The 20,435-nt window shown below is 38.7% G+C and overlaps 3 protein-coding genes across 3 annotated transcripts; 2 read left to right on the plus strand and 1 right to left on the minus strand.

Moving 5' to 3' along the window:
• The first annotated feature begins 395 nt into the window (after positions 1 to 395).
• On the plus strand, positions 396 to 10,386 carry ube2r2 (ubiquitin-conjugating enzyme E2R 2). The gene is made up of 6 exons (XM_015035228.1): positions 396 to 1,014; positions 1,246 to 1,465; positions 4,520 to 4,606; positions 5,815 to 5,912; positions 6,411 to 6,545; positions 7,053 to 10,386. The coding sequence occupies exons 2-6, from the start codon at positions 1,283 to 1,285 to the stop codon at positions 7,336 to 7,338; spliced, it is 789 nt and encodes a 262-aa protein (XP_014890714.1). The 5' UTR covers positions 396 to 1,014; positions 1,246 to 1,282; the 3' UTR covers positions 7,339 to 10,386.
• Positions 10,387 to 13,226: 2,840 nt separating this feature from the next.
• Positions 13,227 to 14,881, minus strand: nudt2 (nudix (nucleoside diphosphate linked moiety X)-type motif 2). Its single transcript, XM_015035230.1, has 2 exons — positions 14,590 to 14,881; positions 13,227 to 14,492 (listed from the first exon to the last, which is right to left on the minus strand). The coding sequence occupies exons 1-2, from the start codon at positions 14,714 to 14,716 to the stop codon at positions 14,176 to 14,178; spliced, it is 444 nt and encodes a 147-aa protein (XP_014890716.1). The 5' UTR covers positions 14,717 to 14,881; the 3' UTR covers positions 13,227 to 14,175.
• Positions 14,882 to 16,187: 1,306 nt separating this feature from the next.
• Positions 16,188 to 20,097, plus strand: rfesd (Rieske (Fe-S) domain containing). Its single transcript, XM_015035231.1, has 4 exons — positions 16,188 to 16,506; positions 18,135 to 18,304; positions 19,113 to 19,147; positions 19,399 to 20,097. Exons 2-4 carry the CDS (start codon positions 18,151 to 18,153, stop codon positions 19,711 to 19,713), a joined length of 504 nt encoding a protein of 167 aa, XP_014890717.1. The 5' UTR covers positions 16,188 to 16,506; positions 18,135 to 18,150; the 3' UTR covers positions 19,714 to 20,097.
• The last annotated feature ends 338 nt before the right edge of the window (positions 20,098 to 20,435 follow it).

A 20,435-nucleotide genomic window follows, 5' to 3' on the forward strand; every position in this document is an offset into this window, starting at 1 on the left:
GTTTGAAATCAATCGTGATACTCAGGGTAGCGCAAATGTAAAATACTTTATTTAGCATCACCTGGATATTCTATTCACCTTTTCAAACTTTTAGATTGTGTCCATTATTTATTTAAAACTAATACAAATTTTATAGCTATAAAATCCTGAAAACATGTTTTTCAAAAATAAATACAACCTAGTTTAAAGATAAAAAACAGCTTTATGATTAAAAAATTGTCAACTCTTGTTTTCAGTTTTATGACGATAAATCTTCTTCTTCTTCTTCTTCTTATTATTATTATTATTATTATTATTATTATTATTATACAAAAAATAAGTGCTTTCTGAAACTGTTGATGAAATTTGGAACAAGGTGTTTTTTTTTCTACTTTGGGTGCGCGCACGTCACTGTGTACGCGCATTACGTTCTGCAGACACGCGCAATGATAGCCGGAAGCATCGATGGGAGGAAAATAAAAATCGATAAAAGCCAGTGTAATTCGCGAGTGTAAAAAAAAATTCTCCTACTTGCTGTCCTTTCTCTGACCACAGGCTCGAGTTCCTGCGTGTTTTTATCTCACCGCCGTGCCGGAGGGGACGACAGACGGCAGAAAACCCTTTCCGTTTGTGCGAAGTTGCTCGGTGGGGGTTTATAGCTGACGTGTGGAGAAGTTGAGACTGCTGGAGCGGAGATAAACAAACATAAACAAGCAGGGGTCAGTTGAGAGCCTGTTCGAACCGAACCAGTAGCTCGGGGAGATGGCAGGGACAGCCAAACCCCGGTTTTGAGCCCGGGAATGATCCGCAGGAGACGGTGACTTCCACTGAGACTTGCTTCTTCATGTCAACTGTCAACACTGGCAACACAAAAGAATTTGGAAAACACGAGGAGCAGCCACAGGCTTTAGGAGGAAATCCACTGCTCCACTTACTGTTGTCCACACACAGCGACGTTAGCATGGCCGGCCAATGAGTTCACCTTTCAGGTTTCAGCTGGGAGCAAACAAAAACGTATAGTTCAAGGAGGCAGAGGTAAACACTTTTTGTTTTTTTTAAAACTTTGCAGTTCTACCTTTAAGGGCCTCAGAAGAAACCTAGCTTGACAGGCCACATAGCATGTTTGTATTTTAATTCTTGATGTAGCATTTTGGTTTGTCTGTCTGTTTACACCAAGTTAAAAAAAGACAGACTCCAAGCTGTTGACTCAGTTTGTTACCTTCAAATAGAACCGTCCGTCTCATGATCTCTCTGTCTCCTCTCTAGGTTTGCTGATCTGTGGCCCCTGGGTGTCACAAGTGGAATGAACATGGCCCACCAGGCAACCCCTAGTTCTCAGAAGGCCCTGATGATGGAGCTGAAGTCCCTGCAGGAGCAGCCGGTGGAGGGCTTCCGCATCACCCTGGTAGAGGAGTCTGACCTCTACAACTGGGAAGTGGCCATCTTCGGACCGCCCAATACTCTGTATGAAGGAGGCTACTTCAAGGTGGGAGAAATCTGCACAAATGGTCACTTTGCACTCATTATCGCAAAGAGCTGCTTGCATGCAGCATTTGCAAGGTTGTGATATTACTATGTAATGGTAATGATGCCATATTGTTACCATATTATCATGCTGAAGGGCACAGAAGCGTTGGGAACATCTTGATGATAAAAGTGAAAAGAGGAAAAGTTTGGTTTATCGCAAACAATATTGCCCTTCCAATGTTTAACAAAAACAGAATTGCAAGTATTTCTCAAATTGTCCAAAATATGTATTCAGAAATATGAAAAGTTTTGCATGATTACCTGAAATGACTTTTACGTTAAAGAAGATAATGGTTACGTTAGACCTCAGTTTCTTTGCTTTTCTTTTTCTCTTCTATCATCTCGATGTCCTTAAAACTTTGAGCTTAGCATCTTGATGGCAATAAAACACATTTGCATGCTGAGCGCGAATGCAAGGCTCCTAAAATACATTCGTCCATCTAATCCAAGTTAATTTTGCAATGACCATTTGAATGTATTTGTTCAAACCCAAAGAGTCCCACCATCCTAGAGATCTAAAAAGTATAATTCACATCTTCATGCTTCTTCTGACCTCTTCTGCAAGTCGATTTTTTTTTTTTTTCAGTCATTAATTCTGGCTCCATTCTCAGTCTCCACTCCTCATCACTGTACGGTGGTTGTAATTCAGAAAGCTATTTTTAGCTTGGTGACCGCTATAAATGGCACTTCAGCACAGAGAACGAGTAGGAGAGAAGGGCTAGATTAGATTCCCCATCTGTCTTTTTCTCAAAAAAAAAAAAAAAGACATGAAAGACAGAAGATGCAGGTCAGACACGGGTTTGTGTGTGGTTGTGTTCACACAGGTGTAGCTGGAGTTTACAACGGGTGTACAAAATAGGTCAAATAATTAGTTGGGTTTTTTTTTTTGCCCTGTCTTTTTTAAACTTCGTACAATACTTCCTCATCCTCATGCGTATCTCACTTGCTGATAAAAATAAGAGAAGCATTAGAAAAAGGCTGAGGATCCAGATTTATAGATGCTAAAGATGGATGCTGTGGTTGAAAGTAAATATCTCAGTAAGTAGAAGCACTGTTTGTTAGGCTAGCAAATATATTTACTTGCTATTTAGAGTTTTCATGGCATGAATCAGTGTAATGTTCTATAATAGCAAATATCAATAACCTCGAGTCAAAATACCTCAATTTTAACATTTTCCGGCACAGATTAATCTTTGTTTAAACAAAGAGTTTAAACAAATTTAAATTGGTTTTCCTTTGGGATCAGTAAGGTGTTTTTGATATGAATTGAAAATGTATAACTTGATTTAATTTAATGCTTGAACTCAGGGCACTCGAGCTCTTTGTCTGGAATCTCATTTATGGATGTGTAAGCGTAGGAACGATACGATGGAAAATCTTAGGGATTTTCTGACCATAACTAGATTAAACCTTGATGTTTGTTGATGCAGGCCACTTGCTCAGCTTTGTTTACATCTTTTGTGGTTGGATGACCCCTTCACACATAAAAATATGTGGAACCTTAGAAAAGGAAATGGCAAGCCATTCACGTGTCAACAAAGGTGTAATTCTTTTACTGTTTGAGGTAAATAAATGTGATTCAGAGTTCCTGATTACCTGACCTGGTATTTCCTGATCTCTTAAATTGAAACATGACTAACGTGTCTCTGCAGAATGTGATGACAGGCTGTTGAGGTAATGTGCTGGAACAGGGAAACATCTAAAACATGCAGGGCAATGTACCCCCAAGATCAAGGTTAGGAAACACTGATCCTACCTGCATATTTATTTTATTTATTTATTTTTTAATTGACATCTTTATTTAACTGACACAAGTAAAACCATCCCCCCCCCCTCATTAATGTCCTTCTTCTGGCAGTTCTTGTACAATCAAAGGTTTAATCAAGTTATTATTTTTATTTTTTTTTGTCAGATATGTACTTAGTACAAATACATGGGGTTGTAAGAAGGACATTCAGACAGTTGTTATAAAATAAGATAAAAATTTGTTTTTATATTTTAATGTTTTGTGCTTGTCTTATGTTTTTGAGCAAATAAAAAAAACATAACTATGTGTAAAACTCCTGCCAATCTATGGCGATATTTATGTTCATGCTACAACGTGGCTGTGGTGGTGCAGTTCAGTGATTAGCTGTGGACTGACGATAGTCTTATCTGACTGACATGCAGCTAATTTGAGTCTGGTGGGTGCACACCCAGGCTCCCATGCTTAACACTTAATAACTGGACAATGAAAAACTGAACCAGACAGTAAAACTATTCATAACCCTTGAACTTTTCTACATTTCGCCGACACACCTATGTATGGCATTCTTTGTGATAAACTAGGACGAGGAAGTGCATAACTGTTCAGATGAAGAAAAGCAATATGAGTTTTTTAAAATTAGTTTTTTTTACAAATTCTGAAAAGCGCTTTACTCTGATACCCCTAAATAAAAAAAAAAAAACATGTAACAAATTAACTTTGAGATTACTTATTTAGTAAACAGCAGGTTTATTACAGCACTAAAGAATGTCACTATTGAAGAGCAAAACTAACACTGCACATCATCCTCAAAGTTAAGCACGGTAGTGGCAGTACCGTCCCGCGGGGATGTTTTTCTACGGCAGGGACAGAGAAGCTGGTCAGAGTTGATGGAAACGGGAAGAAAAAGGGATTTATTGTATGACGTTTGCTCCAAGTCAACATTTAAAGTGTAAGATTTTATTCAAAAATTACCATTTTGTAATGAACCATTTTGGTTCAACTTGCAAAGTGAACAGTTTGCTGAATTGTCACAATTCAGCTGTATTAAGGTCTTGCTTAAAGCAGCCAGCACATTTTTCATGCTGTAGAATAAAGCAGTTACTTGTGTTCCCTTTACCAATAAAATATATATATATTTTTTTTTTGACTCCGCTGCATTTACTTTAAGGTTAAAGTCACCTGTCATTTGACGCTGTACAGCTGAGGCCCAGCAAAGGCTCAAAAGTACATAAACTACATTAACTCTCTCTCTGTTTATTCTTCCAGGCTCACATCAAGTTCCCAGTTGACTACCCATACTCCCCTCCTACGTTTCGCTTCCTCACCAAGATGTGGCACCCAAATATTTACGAGGTGAGAGCTTTCGGCTGATCTGGATGTAATGCCCACTTTTGTTGGTCATATGGCTTTTAGAGTTTCTGTTGCACTGAAGTTGTTGTTTACTTAATGAGGTTTACAGTGGTTAAAGCACGTTTTAGTGACAACCTACGCATGCGTTAGGTAATAAGAGAGTTTTGGTTAATAACATTTGATTTATTTTTATTTTTTTATTATTTCTTACTGATTCTCCTCAAACAGATTTCAGATGGGATAAATAAGACGGTTGCATTTATGTCTTATTTCCTTTTTGGGCTCCAAATACGTGACATAAGCCATCAAAAAAACAAAGATTTATTAAATCTCACAGTTGTCATTTGCAACAAAAACGAGGCTCATGCTAAGTGCTTAAAGACTCAAATTGATGAGATTTTGTTATCTTGCTCCACAAAAGGTGCATGTAAACTTTGCAACGATCTAGGACAGAAATAGGTTTAGTGTGAAAGACTGTTCAAATATTGCTACTTTGGTTTTGTTCTACGTCACATTCTTACACATTGTTTGGTGCATTATGTTCAATGGAAGTTTATATTCCTTTCTGAGAAACATAGCAGATGAAAAAACTGTGTGCCTTACAGAAGACCATCACCCAGCCAGGCTGAAACACTAAACCACAGCTGTGCTTCAGTAAAATGAGTGTTGTGATCGGCCCTTACAACGCAGATTTAATTTTTTTTTTATCGTAAAAAGAGAGTAAAATAAAACCTTCTTTCTTTTTTCCTAAGCACACCTCATTCATCTTGTCGGAAAACACCATGAGGATAGTCCCGCAGCCTCACTCGAATTTACTAAGGACTTAGGAAAAGTAAACTGTGCTGCAATGAAAATCCAATAATCACGTAACTCAAACAGATTGTAAGTTGAACTTCAAAATGCAAAAAGAAGAAACAGGAGCAAGAGAGAGAGAGAGAGAAAAAAAATAGAAGGTAAAAGATTAAGACTTGTATTTGAACTCAAACAGCCTGTTCATTGAATCAAAAATAAGCACACAAATGTGACTTTCGTGCCATTTTTGTGTCGTGCATCAACACCGCCATGAGCTCATGAGGGATTAGGAGGAAGGCAAAGACAGTGGAACAATATCTGTCATATTATAATGACAGATGTCAGTAGAATCTCTTCTTGATTTTTTTTTTTTTTTTTTTTAGCATTTCTTATGTGTGTGCCATTTGTTGTTTCCCCAGAACGGAGATGTGTGCATCTCCATTTTGCACCCTCCGGTCGACGACCCCCAGAGCGGGGAGCTGCCGTCTGAGAGGTGGAACCCCACCCAGAACGTCAGGTATTCCCTCTGCAACACGCGACGTCTGGTGATTTTTGTTGTCTTGGATGACTCTTGAAAGCAGGCTAAAAACAAAACAAAAAAAAAACCTGAAGGAGTGACTGTTTATTTTGTACATCTTCTAAAGAGCAAAAATGAAACAGAGGCCCCATTTGTCTCTTCAATCTCTCATGCATTTTATTACAGTTTGATGCTAATTTAGAAAACACAAGGCTTCGTTCTTAAAAAAATTTAAAAAAAAATAAGCAGGGGGTGTGGGAGGGGGGAGACACACTGATAGAGCAGCTTTGTTGAATAACTGCTAAATTTAGCACGTCAGCAGGATTCACATCACAGAGGGAAAACTGCTGAGTCCGTGTTTGGGAACTCGAGCAGAGTGGAGGTAGCGTGTAATTGAGCCACATGAGGGACGCAGGATGAGCATAATGTTTCTGACCGTGCCGATGCAATCCGATGCCTGACTGTGTGTACGTGTTGCTGTGCTCTCTCTGCCGTCAGGACGATCCTGCTCAGTGTGATCTCTCTGCTCAACGAGCCCAACACCTTCTCGCCAGCCAATGTAGACGCCTCGGTCATGTTTCGCAAATGGAGGGACAGCAAAGGCAAAGATAAAGAGTATGCAGAGATTATAAGGTAACGCACTGCGGTGGCTGTAAACGGGTGCCTCTGCTGCATGGAGTTAATTTACTTTAATGATTCACTTCCAAACATTGATCTCAGGTGCCATTTAGATTCATCACACACAGAGTGATCAAATACTTTGTGTTGTGCTTAACAGTTTTCATTGTAAGAAAATTATGTTGGTAGTAATTTTACCCTGATAAAGAAATAGTCTCCATTCACATCCGTCACCTGTACTGGACCAACCAGATTTAAATCATTCCTGAAATGCGACTGGTTGAAAGATCATGTCTTCATCTCCAAAGTAGTCTTACTAAATTAAACGATATGCAGCGTTTCACCTTTTTGTCATGTTTCTCTGTTTCCAGAAGGAAACATTTTTGAAGTCTGCCATATTTAGTGATGTCTTGTTTCAGTGAGATGCAGTTTAAACCTGTATTTTAAAGGCCAACACTAAGCTCAACGTTTTTTCAAACTCTTAGTTGTTTTCTCCCACTCCTCCCGCCATCTTACCTGCAGGAAGCAGGTGTTGTCAACGGCGGCGGAGGCTGAGCGGGACGGCGTGAAGGTGCCGACCACGCTGGCCGAGTACTGCGTTCAGACCCGGGTCCCCTCTCAGGACAGCAGCTCCGACCTGCTCTACGACGACCTCTACGACGACGACATGGAGGAGGAGGACGAGGACGAAGACGAGAGCGAGATGGAGTCCGTGGGGGAGGCCGGGGCCATCAGCTGCCTGGAGGACTGTGGGACGTCCACCAGGCGCTACGACAACCAGGACGACTCTGGCAACGAAGACTCATGATGATCTGGACGATAAATCCTCCCTGAAAATTTAGTCCCGCGGTCGTCTTTCATTTTTCGGAGTATGGAGTATGGAGTATGGAGTATGGAGTGTGTGTGTGTGTGTGTGTGTGTGTGTGTGTGTGTGTGTGCGTGCATGTGTTTGCACAAACAGTGGGGTCAAAAGTCTACTGCCAAAACGTTTAATCATTTGTTAAACTGATACAAGTTTGATTGAGTCACTGTTTTCACACGCTGTCAAAAAAAAAGAAGAAACAACAATTTTGCAACAGATGTTTGTTGGCACTATTTCCACTTAAAGTCAGAGTTTGGTGTTCTCACCGTTTGCCTTAACAACACTTTGCACTCTGTCTAATGTTTATCAAAGTTTGAGTAAAGAAATTATTCCAGCCCAGTCTAGGAGATTCTTCAAAATATTACTAAAACTCATATTTTAGATTTATAAAGCATTCAGTCATTTTTCGTCCTCCATCTCCGCATGCAAACTTCAAACTAGACGACCCTCCCCATGAATATTTGCATCTCCAATCTAATTTAATTTCCATGCTGTACCAGTTCCTCTCGTATTTTTACTACACTCATGAAAATGTGATTACTCTCCATCCTTGCTTTGTGCCTTCAGTGTTGGCACAGTTGAGTGTGCTTCATGGACGCCATCTGGAGTCTGACTGGCCCAGGTTTGAATGACGGAAGAAACTTTGTGCGATCTTTGTCTTGACAATGCCACTATTGTTGAAAACCTAATGAATAGGTTTATTTTAGTATATGAGTTCTTCATTAGTGGAAATGTACTCATTAAAAAAATGAAACAAAGCGGGTCTTTTGAGCTCGACAGGCTGTCGGCGCTGAGGAATGACGATAAGTTGCATTATCTGCCTGGAGTTGAGAGAGATTGGATCCGTGGTGTGTTTTCTTGCAGCTGTTTTCCCCATTTACCTAATTGAGACTATGTGTTCTCTGACTTGCCTCTTGTATTTCCTGCTGCGTTTCAGTCTGGTGAGGGGGGGACACTCGGCCCTTTGGCTCATTAGGTGATCAATGAGCTGGGCAGCTTGTCCTCTTGTCAGCTTGACGACTCTGTCTCTCGAAGTTCTCCGTTTGACTTTCACTTGATTGTCTTCCAGTGTCTTGGAAAAATGTCCACAACCCATCGCCGATACCACACTGCAGCCATTTGAACGTGTGTATTTTATGGACACAAAGTGTAAAAAAAAAAAAAAAAAAAAAAAAAAGGGGTTTAAGGGGGGGGAATACTACTGTCACTCAATTTTTCTGTAATATCTCAGCCATTCGAGCTTCAGGGCCTCAGAGAGAAATGACAGTCAGAAATGACTCAAACTTGTGCTTTGATGCTACTTCATTAGAATTGAAAATGTATTTCTGTTAAAAGAACAGAAAAAAATCATTTAAATAAGACACTGATTGCCTGTTACCTGTTTGTGTGTGTGTGTGCGTGTGTGAGAGGATTTACTTTTAGCATTTTTTTTGTTTGTTTGTTCTTTATGATGTCAAGTTTTTTATCTCCACCCAAACGTCCCTCCATTGGATTACAGTCAGACTCTCGTCACCTGAGCGATGAATGAAACTTCCAGCTCGAGAGAGAGGACTCGTCTTTTATTTCCTGCTTTTCTGCCAGCCTGAATCGGCTGGAGATTTTGAGGGATTAAAAAAACAAAACAAACAGACCTTCTTAGTATTAAGCTTTTTGAACACGCTGAACAGCACAAAGTGACTGACGTAAAACACATGAATCTCACACAATCTTTGCGCTCTGAGAGTCTCTCGTCCCGTTTGAGCGCTCATTTCAAACGGATGGATTTTTACGCCACGGACAAAAACAAACCCCCACATGAGGTCTCATCTGAAAAGCATGCTGAGGATTTACATGTTTTTTTTTTGTTTTTTTTTTTTTTCACTACACTTATAGGATACCCATTGGATTTTAATGTGAAGCTGAAGGAGTGAAAGCTTTTTCTCCTGGTCCTGTTCTTTGGGGGGCCACAGAAAGTGAGGAAGACTCTGGAAATGGACCTTCAACATGATTCGGTAAGATGCCCACAGATTTCTGGTTGTCACTAAATATTGCCTACTTTTGCCCACCCACCTCCCACTCCCAACCCCAGTCATGCACAAACATAAACCTCTGTTAACGATCTAAAAACCTTGCATATCTCCAAGACGAATTGTTCAACATGTGATGTGCACAGATCAGCTATAATATTATGAAATCCATAATATTATAGCTTTGAACCCCTTTTTTAGGCAGTAATTGATTACTTTTACGTTTAAGGAGTGATTTTAAGTGGCTTTAATTGGACTGCTGGGTCCTGTCATCTCCACTAAAGAGTTAAGAGATGCAGCTGTCAGGTTTTCGCTGGACAAAACTAATTTCTAGTTTTCTTTTTGTTCAGACCTGCCAAATCCCAATTTTTATTTTATTTCTAAGCGTTATAGATACAGATGGAACAATAAGGCTTAATAACTTCTGGAGTTCTGTGAGGACCGCTCTGCTAATTCAAATTTTGACAGATTCCACGTTTTTTGTTTTGTTTTTTTCCCTCAGCAAACATAACATAAAAAAGAAACAAAACTGTGCAGGTATTATGATGTCAGTTGTAGTTTTGAGTCCAACATAAAAAATAAGATATTCCACTATCATCCCTAGTTATGCATCATCGCATATAGCTTAGTTTATTTATTTATTATTATTAAACTCAACAACAGTGCACCGCTCTAGGTTAATTTGACTGAGGTCTGAAAATGTTCTTAATCTTAATGCATTTTCTAAACTCGGAGATATAACATCCACTCAAATGTAAATTTCAGTGAAAAATTAAAAGTAACATGCATTTACCAAAAAAAACGGGAAAACGTGCTGCAAATTCATCGACAGAGATCGTAGCTTTGAATCCAACAAAAAATGAAAAATGACTATTGTTCATTCATCAGACTGTGTCTCTATCACATTCAGTGTGGAGTGAAGGGTTGAAATATGTTTTGACTTATCAGTGATTCTGAGGTTTTCCTGCTGAGTTTTAATTATTATTTTTTTTTTTTAAAAGGAAAACAACTGTGGATTTCCAGGTCTGATATTAATTGTATAAAACCTAGAAGCTAGACGTTCCTGCAGTATGATCCACAACCTTTACAAACCCACAGAACTTTCCAGGGCTTTCCTGTTGCCTCCTTGCAACATGAAAATGTGCTCATTTAATAGAAAAAGTGACACTTCTTTGCTGCTAAAAAGTACAGCTGAATGTACCTAGGATTAAAGTTACCACTTCCTGGAAAATCCCCTCAATCCACTGAAAAACACACTAGTGAAGTCCAAGAAGTGATAAAATAATGAATAATCAACTTCTAGCGTCCAAACTAACCTAAATCCAAGTAACCATAGCAAAGAGAATGGGGGAAACCCCGTGTATTTAGCTGTAGCTGGTTGCGGGTTAGCTTATTTAGCGTTTAAAGAAAACAAAAAAAAAAACAAGCCTGGCTCTGTCCAGTAGTAACAAGGGGTACTAATGAGTACCTTTGGGTAAATAAAAACACAGCTTGTGCTTTTACTTGGACTCGGTTTCTGTGCGGGACTACCCTCCGAGCAGGAGACATGACCTCCGACAGAATTAGGCTAATTGTTCCCCTGATTCCCGCTTGTGCTAAGCTAGCTAACTTGGTGCGGTAGCTCGTATATTTACCACATGTACCAAAGAGCTGCATCGGTTTTCTCAAGGATGTGAAATAAATTTCCACATCTGCTTAAGAGTCAAGTGTCAGTTCCTGGCAAAGCTTCAGATCTGTGATTGAGGCCTGGTAGGAGCGACAGCATCACCCAGTTATAAACTAAATGTCGGCCTTGGTTTTTATGAGGTAGAATGGAGGAAGGCAAGAGCTATTATTAAAAAAACAAACAACTCCAAATTCCCTACACAGCCCCACACAAAATCTGAAATCTTTTAATTTAATGGGGTTTTTTTTTTTTTTTTTTTTTTTTTAGAGTAAACAAATCCCCTCCAAAAACTCCACAGTGAAAGACGGACCCATCCACAATGTCCATCCTGTTGATACTGATCCATGTTTGATTTTATTAGATTTTTTTCTTCTATTGCAAGGGTGCAAATTTTATACATGAGGTTTCCATTTTTGCAGACCCCCTTCAGTGTTGGGTTTGATTGTAAAATGATTTTGCTATCCCTCACTGAGCCTAAATATCATCAAACATGAAACATTTAAAGAAAGTAGGTCTTCAGGCTAAAGTTGAAAAAGTATGCAAGAGTAAAATTATTGTGTTCGAGTTGTAAAGTCATTAAGAAATAAATAAAAGTTGGTCTTTGATCAGTGGCTGTCGCTTCTTTCTGCTACGTTTGTAATTTTTTGGCTTCTATGGTTGATTTATGGCTCCAAAGCACACAAGGGTTCAATAATTTTTACAGCTTTTATTTCATGCTGTCCATCAGCTAAAGAACATTCAAAGAAGAAAATGTGTCAGTTAAGAAATCCATTTTCACTTCACAAAATTCTTCATGTGACTTTTATTTTACAGACAAAACGTGTCTGTAAAATAAAGTGCTATTCTTTTTATCGTTAGTTTTCAATTAGCGGGGAAGAACAAAGCATTTTCCTCCAGTTCCAGTTTTACTGACCTATAATCAGGAATAGTTTTAAATAAAAGTATCCCAAAAGCTATTAAATAGAAAACTTTTTATCTGAGCCGTTCAGCCTGAGTGATGTTCCTGGGTACAAACTGTCTGTGTGATTTAATCCTCTAATCGTTTTACTGCTGATTTTATTACAGGGAAATGATATGCTCACTTACCTACTTTTTTTAAATTTATTTTTTAAATTTTTGAATCGGTTGCTTTTATTTCAAAATTATAGAAGTCAAAATGCCACATTAGGTGGCAAATTAGTGTTTAATTTCAGTTTAACTTTTGTGTAATTACATGGTGGAAGTAAAAGGATGCAGATAAAACTGTGCCATTGCAAATCAGAAGAGCTCTGAGTTTGTTAACTTAAATATTTCTAAGCAATGGATAGTAAACTAGTTAAGCCTACAGTGAACATTTCCTGTATTCGCTGGTTTGGTAACATTAGGAGAATAAATTCTGTCCTTTTTTTAATGTAAAGCTGAAGATACTTATTGAAAAAAAAAGTATTAAAATGAATATATCCAGACAAAAAGCTGAAAGATTTTAAATGGAACAAATTTCTATGGAAAATCTAGTTTGATTATAATACTGAAGTCAAATTGGATCTTCTGTCATTTTTGTACATTAACTGTAACGTTGCAGTTTGCACTGTTGTATGTTTCTCATTAATTTGTTTAACATATGCAAAAATGTTAAAATTAGGCGTTTTCCCCGCATGTAACCTAATGCTTTTAAAAATAAGAATATACTGAAATAAAAGCTTATGATTAGATCTGTTGTTCCTAAACTTTGCCTGATTTAAAAGCCAAACATTTTGCAAAATGAATAAAGCAATCCCACATGATAAAACCTGATTTAAATTGTTTTTTAACTGAACACATATTTCTCCAGAGTTCTTTAAATACTCCACATTTTGAAGAGGAACTGATCCAAGTTTGTTCAGATGCTTTTACCACATCAGTATGTTGTGGTTTCATAACTCTTTTAGAACAGGATTATAAAAATAAGTGAGGAAAACCTTCTGTCCCAAAAATATCAGAATATGATCAAATATGCGGGAGAAAACGCTTGAAAATTCACTCAAAAACAAACTTGTAGGAACCTGTATTTAAAGCTGGCACACCGATTCCAATACAGAAAACACACATAGAAATATATTGATGACCTAGCTTACACAACCCAGTTTCATAACAAAATTGGCAAACAGGTTCAATGCTATCCCAATGTTGTTGGTTTTTTTTTTCCCCCACTCATTTTTAGTGTGGATTTTCAGTCATTCGGGTTATGGCTATCCTCATCAGTTGCATCTTGAGAATATTTTCCTTCTCATTACACCAAAAAAAAACATAAAAATGTTTTTGGATGAGATCAAACACCTATGTGAAATAAAAACACGCTTGCTTTCAATAAGGCCACTATTTCTTACATGTTGTATGTTCATAGTAATGAAGCTGCATGCTTATCTTCTGTGCAGCATCAACTTTGTCAAGCTGTCAAGAAGGTGAAATATTCTTTAAGCTTCGTGGCGTTGTGTTTGTCTCCCCCTTGTGGTACAATCAAATGTTTACAACTGACAATGGAGTCAGATGAAGAGCCGTGGCGCCTCTAATATTAACCGTGAAGTGTTATAATTAACAAAGGTGAGCAAAAGGCGTTTTTTTTCTTCTTAAAAGTCCGGCTGTATTGAGTTTCTTCTTCCTACACGATGTGTTTTTGATTTTTTTTTTTTTTTACATCAAAATGTTTTTATTTAAAGATCTTCATGTGACTAAAACCAATGAAGTACCTGTACATAAAGTATGTTATCACATACACATAAACGTGTCTCCAAGGCAGCCCAGATTTAGCGTAAGAAGTCGCTGCCTTTTACAGGTCATATAAGTTTTTGTTCCAGATTATTAGGAGATGATTGTAACAGTAAACATAAAAACAATTTTTTATGATAGCTTCACTTACTATTAAAAGAAAGAAAAGTTAATGTTAAAAACTCATTTCAGGTCATTTGAAATGTTCGTTTTGTTGAAAGATAAATGAAATCATCATTTGAAAACTGCATTTTATATTTATCCATTTCTTTTTCACTTCTCAGTAGATTAAAGAGCAGAATCTATAGATACAAACGGAGACGAATATTTAACTTAAACCCTGAGAAAGAAAAAAAAAAACTTTATCTGAATGATCTTTCCTCAGTGTTAGTCCCGCTGAGCCTCCAAGTGTCTCTGAGCGGCCCTCAGTGTCTCCTGCAAGTCTTTGTACCCCGCCAGCCTGCAGGCCTCCTCCAGCTGGGCCCAGCGGTAGTCCTGGTGCTCGTCGGACAGCGTCACCGCCGCCTCCGGGCTTCTCAGCTCGGCCAGCCAGTACAGCACCTCTTTGGGTCTGCCGCGAACCTCGTAGCGCAGCTCCTGCACGAAGCCGTCTATAACCTTCAGATGCTCCGCCCCCAACCCTGCTTCCTCCTTGGTCTCCCTTAGAGCCGTGGTGAGGTCATCCTCACCTGGGTCAACGTGACCTGGGAGTACCACACGTAAGATGAAATAAAAACAAACTGTGCATCCACACAACGTGGTATTTTATTGTAAAAATGACAGACGAGGCTTTGTGCAGACCTTTGGGTGGGGTCCAGTGGTGCTCCCCATAGGAAGTCTGCAAGAGGAGATACTCGATATTCCCCGGAGGGGGGTTGAGGCCGGCGAGGCGACGAAACACTATAAACCCACAAGCTCGCAAAGCCATCTTCTCTTATGTTTTAGAAAGTTTCATCCACAAAAACTGCTGGGAATGATAAAGTAGACGCCTTACTGTTCTGTTTTCAGAGATATTTTCATTGAGAGCCCCAGTGAGCCTGCTGCGCATCAAGACAATTCGTCCGACTGCAGTTCAAGACAGACACATTTGTTCCGCTGTGTGGTGGCTCGGAGTACTCAAGGTTTGCACTGTATTGGATGTAGTGTAAAAACAGTCCGGCCGTTTCTCACCTCACCTGTTAATATTAATGACTAAAATGTCTAAATACATTTCCTGACTATGAAAAGGTACTATATGAGGCTAAATAAAAAGCATAGCGGGAGAGAGAAAAAAGAAACAAATGAAAAATTTTTTTTTTTTTTTTGCTGAAGAGGGACATTTTGTATTATTGAAAATTTTGAACAACTGGCTGAATAACCTAAAATTAATAAGTTAAAAAAGAAAAAAACAATTAAAAAAAGAATAACATCAAAATAAAATACATCAACAAACACCATACAAAGACACTTAAACACTACATCTTTCCTCCAGGTTTTAGTATAATTTAAGCTCAAAAAGATACAACAGAGCAAGTTTGGTATAATCTGATCAGTGTTTTTATTAACTGATCATTCTCTATCAGCGTAAACATCTGTCATGGAACATGCTGGACTTGAGAATGGAGAATGTTGGCAGCTGTTAAGACAAAGATTGTTGTTCTAGCATGGTGACCGTAGAAATCAATCGCAGGTTTAAATGTTAACTTCATAATCATTTTGTCTTTGTTAAAAAAAAATAGTAAAATCAATTTCAGGGCTACTGCTTTCTCACACCCTCAGTGTGACTTAGTCTCTACTAACATAAACGGTAAAACCTTTTCAAAAAAGGTTTCACAGAATGTTGTTATATCTTCTCATACTTGCAGCTAAGAAAGTTGATATCGTCATTTTTACTGTTGCTATGTGAGCTGCTTGATTTTTGTCCCCATTGTGATGTCACCAAGTCAAATACTCACAATTGCAGTTTTTTTCCCTTTAAATCCACATTTTAATGTATGATTTTTGTGTGTGTGGAAATTAACCACCTTATGTCTTTTTGTCAGTCTCCACTTGTTTGTGAAAATATACACACCCCTGGATAGTATCTTTAAGAATGGTTTCCAGTTTTTAGAGCCTGCACAGCTGTCAAACAGCACCATCCCTCCTATCTCAGGCCTATCTTCCATGTCCTCAGACGCCAACGCCCTACAGCTGCCACCAGTCAGGTTCAACTTCAGAACCTGGAGAGGAAGATGACTTAGCAATGCTAAGCTCTCCTTCTGGACCGCTCTTCCACAAACAATCACAGACCGCAAAGAACCACCCACATTCAAATCACTTCTCAAAGCACGGCGTTTCGAAAGAGCTTAAAACATTTCACGATTTTACATTCTGTTGTAGTATTTTATCCTATTTCTTGTCCGTGCTCAGCGTGTGTACGAGTGTCTCGTGAAGCGGCTGATAATTCTCTGTAATAAATATAAAACCAATGGGCTAAATAATTAAGAAGAACCATTTCTGCACGATCAAACAGCCTGTGTGGGAGAGGCAGAAGGCTAAGACCCTCAGATGTCATCAGAATTAATAGAGTGTGCTTCATGTCTGAGGCTGGTTAGATAAGGAACAGACCCAGAGGAGGCTGGACCAACTGAAGGCAGCCTGTGTGAGAAGATAATAGAAATGAGCCCTCCCTTCACCCCTGAGCTGTCAGCAGAGCAGTCCTTCATTTTGAAGAAGGAGTCACAGCTGCTGGGTTTCAAGGTAAAGTCAGAGTGAGAGCTAAACCGCCTTTTGTCATTAAAAAAAAAAAAAAAAACAGATTTTTTGTTTGTCATGTTAACGTCTCTATAAATCAAAGCGACATTGAAAAGTTCGTTAAGCTTAGCGAGTCAATTCAAGGATGGGAACTTGTGTGCTCTGTTGGTTTTGGTATGTGCTCGACGTATTTAGAGCGTTTGCTTGTGTTAAGCTTGATGATTGTGGCTTACGGTTTGTGAAAATTTACAGTTTTCAGTTAAAATGATACTTGTAATAGACACTGCTCAAAAAAATAAAGGGAACACTCAAATAACACATCCTAGATCTGAATGAATGAAATATTCTCATTGAATACTTTGTTCTGTACAAAGTTGAATGTGCTGACAATAAAATCACACAAAAATCATCAATGGAAATCAAATTTATTAACCAATGGAGGCCTGGATTTGGAGCCACACACAAAATTAAAGTGAAATGTTCCCTTTATTTTTTTGAGCAGTAATAGAAATGTGGACCTGCTGAAAAGCACATCTATCCACTGTGCAAATGTCCAATCATCTTTTGCCTGAGTTAATTCATCAGCGCCGCTTTGGCTCTTTGAGTAAGTTAGGGTCGCTTTTAACTTTGACTTCTGACCCGTCGGCTCAGATGTTCCTCGTCTCTCACTTGAGAAGACGTCATAGATTCTCTACAGATTTTAGGAGGCCCAGCCACAGCAGAAGATGACATGTTTGTCTTAAATCATCACTAACTTTGGAAAATTCACACTGGACATCAAGTAATTTGGGTTCTGGGTCTATTCCTTCCTCCAGCAGACTTTGGGATCTTGCTATACAAATGTGAAGCAAAACCTATACGTTCATCTTTGGAGTGTTTCATAACACATTTCGGTGTTATTCTGTATTATTATTGTATTACAGTTTCTTTTTTTGTACATTCTTCCTCTTCAAAGCCCTTTGTATTGCCTGGTTGCTGAAAATGTGCTATATAAATAAAATTATCTTTAAATTTATCTTTTTTATTTTGGCCAGGGGCTTGAAGAGATGCTACTTCTGATGCTAATAAAGAGCTTTTTCAGCCTGTGATACAGCAGAGCTCATTATCCCACTTTTCTGTACATGGAGCAGATTTTATCTAACATTTCTGATACATGCTGCCTCTTTGGGGGGTTGCACGTGTTCATGATGTAGCACTGTACCCTCTGGAGGCAGTGATATTGGCAAAATATAGTTGGATTTGCCATTTCATAGATCCATGTAGGTCGTTTATTTAATGCAGTTTCGCATCAGGACCTGTTTTTTTTTTTTTTTTTTTTTTTAAGCTTTCTCTTGCTATTTCTGACAAAGACGTCTAGCGGATGTTTAGTAAGCGATGACAAGGCAGATATTAGGGATTAATGGTTTTAAAGTGCGGGGAGAAGAGTTGATCGGTGCCAAGGATGTTCTCGCTTAAATGTTCTGGAGGTGTTGTGGACTTAATCTAAGCTGACAACTGAGACGTGAGGTGCCAACACAATAATCCCTTTGACAATTTATTAAAAGAAGAAGAAGAAAAAAAAAAAACCTCAGGATGTAGTGAAAGTTCTCAAATTAACACACATCAGAGAAAAACTTTGTTGCATCTTGAACCAGACTCACGCAGAGAGCCATGGAGGAGAAAGAGGAGCCTGGAAGACTTCACTTCGTCGGCAAGAAGGATGAGCTGATTAAGGCAAAACGCTCTTTCCGGACTTTGGAGGGTCGAGACGTTCTGATTATCTACCATCAGGGAGTCTTCTATGCTATGGACTGCTACTGTTACCGTGAGTAGGATGTTTCTGGTGGCGATTCAAAACATTTTTATTTGCCCCCAATTTCAACATTATGTCGCAGATAAGTTTATTACGTAGGAGAGGATTTCATTACCAGGCATCAGACTTTAATGAGCAGAACAATCTGTTGTGAGACGCAGCCTGTGATAGAAGATTGTCACTACTGGATCGGTTAAAGCAAATAAGAATCCAATTTTCCAGAAAATCTCTCATTATTAATGTTGTTGTGACTTATAGATGCTAATAATAGTTACTATTGTGGCACCCTACAGGCCTCCACAGAGAATCATGTTCATGTCAAAGGAAGCCATACAGAGTTATCTTCTTCAGTACTTCAATACTGGGATAAATTAATAAGTAAATAAATTAATAAGTAAATACAACAAATACTAATATATAAATAAATAAAATTAAAAATGAATTGTTTTTTCTTTTTACAATTTTTTTTTTTTTTTGCTGTTCCGGACTGAATTTTTCACTGAATTTTTCATTTCACACTGAAAATTTCCTGGGGCCACCACTGACCCTACAGAGCCATAGGTTTAAGATTTGATGTTTTTCAATGTGTTGAAACACATTTTCAAGTCCCTACAGTCTTAATAATTTACATTAAACAATAAGTAAATTTTCAGGAAACTGGGTTGATGTTGCATTACAGGATTCCTTTTTGCAGAACAGTGTATAAAACTCTGCATTTATCTGTGTGTGGGGGACATCAGCTCTCAACTCATGTAGACAGATACAGCCGTCTTGTTTGTCTGCAGTTAAAAAAAAAGGAAAACTTGTGTTCTTCGTACAGATGCCGGAGGAACATTGGAGAATGGAGACATAGAGGTGAGTTTCCCTTTGACTTCATATCAGATTAGCCTATAACGTCGCGTAGGTCAGGAGGGAGCACTGAACTTTAAGTCTTTTATTTTCACCCTGCGCTCGCTCTCACATGTTAATCCATTTGTACCTTAATCACCTACCACCTCCTGCTGGGTCGAGACACGGAGAATTACTGTAATTACCATGTCAAATTTGCATTGCATTAACATATCACCCACCTGCTTTGTTTCCAAACAAACACGCTTTACACACAGGAGATCAACGGCAAGCTGTGCATAATTTGTCCAAAGCACAAGTACAAGATCACTCTGGCCGAGGGGGAGGGCCTGTACAGGGGCAGGAACCCCCAGGAGAAGCCGCCGGTGTTCAGGTGGTACTCCAAAGGGATAAAGCAGAGGGTCCACACGGTCACGGAGGAAAACGGGGAAATCTTCGTCAAGCTCGTGATGATCCCAAACCAGGTCGATTCGGACTACTACCAGGGAGAGAAAGGCAAGGTGGAAAGAGCCAAGGCCGAGGAATCTGAGGGGGACATGCCTGTGATGAAAGATGACGAGGAGGATGACTGAAGTTTCTTCCGCTGATCTCAGAATGAACTGTGACTTTTGCAAGGATGTTCACTGATACAAGCCGAGACATGACCTGCTTTAGCGTAGAAGTTTAAATGATATATATTTAATAAATGAATCATTTTGGTCCCACTTGGTAGCCGCATGTTGCCATACTCTCTTCGGCTCCATCTCTCCCTCATGAATTATGCAGCTGGATCGATGTGATAAAAAGCTCTATAGTGATCAATACAGTCCTGAAGTGGAGAGTCATTTACATAAAAAAATAAAAACATCATGCAACAAAAGTGGCTGGTTTTTTTAATTATTAACGTAGTAGGTGACACAAAACAAAACATTTTGTGGAATTAATTGCCTTATGTTGTGCCATGCCTTTCAATCATACTCTTGCTTCTTGAATTATTTTTGCTTTCATTTTTTTCACTATAAAACCACAAAGTAGCAACATATTTTACTGGATATTTTTGCTAATGGCCACAGTGTTTGCAACACTAATATTCTCCCATACATCTGTGGGTTCCTCAAGCTTCTCAGGACCGCGTTGCAGAGCAGTTCTGCATTATTCTTTTCATTTTGGCACAGAGTTAAGGGTCAAGGCACACTTTTCAGATTTTTATTCGTAAGAAGTTTTAAATATCATAGATCATTGTTCTTCCTCTTCACAATAAAGGTTAATTTTGTGCTGTTTTATCACATAAAATTCCCCTTGAAATACATTGATG

Source organism: Poecilia latipinna, unplaced genomic scaffold (genome assembly GCF_001443285.1).
Source record: "Poecilia latipinna isolate Pla-1442-1.1 unplaced genomic scaffold, P_latipinna-1.0 Scaffold329, whole genome shotgun sequence".
Taxonomy (NCBI): domain Eukaryota; kingdom Metazoa; phylum Chordata; class Actinopteri; order Cyprinodontiformes; family Poeciliidae; genus Poecilia; species Poecilia latipinna.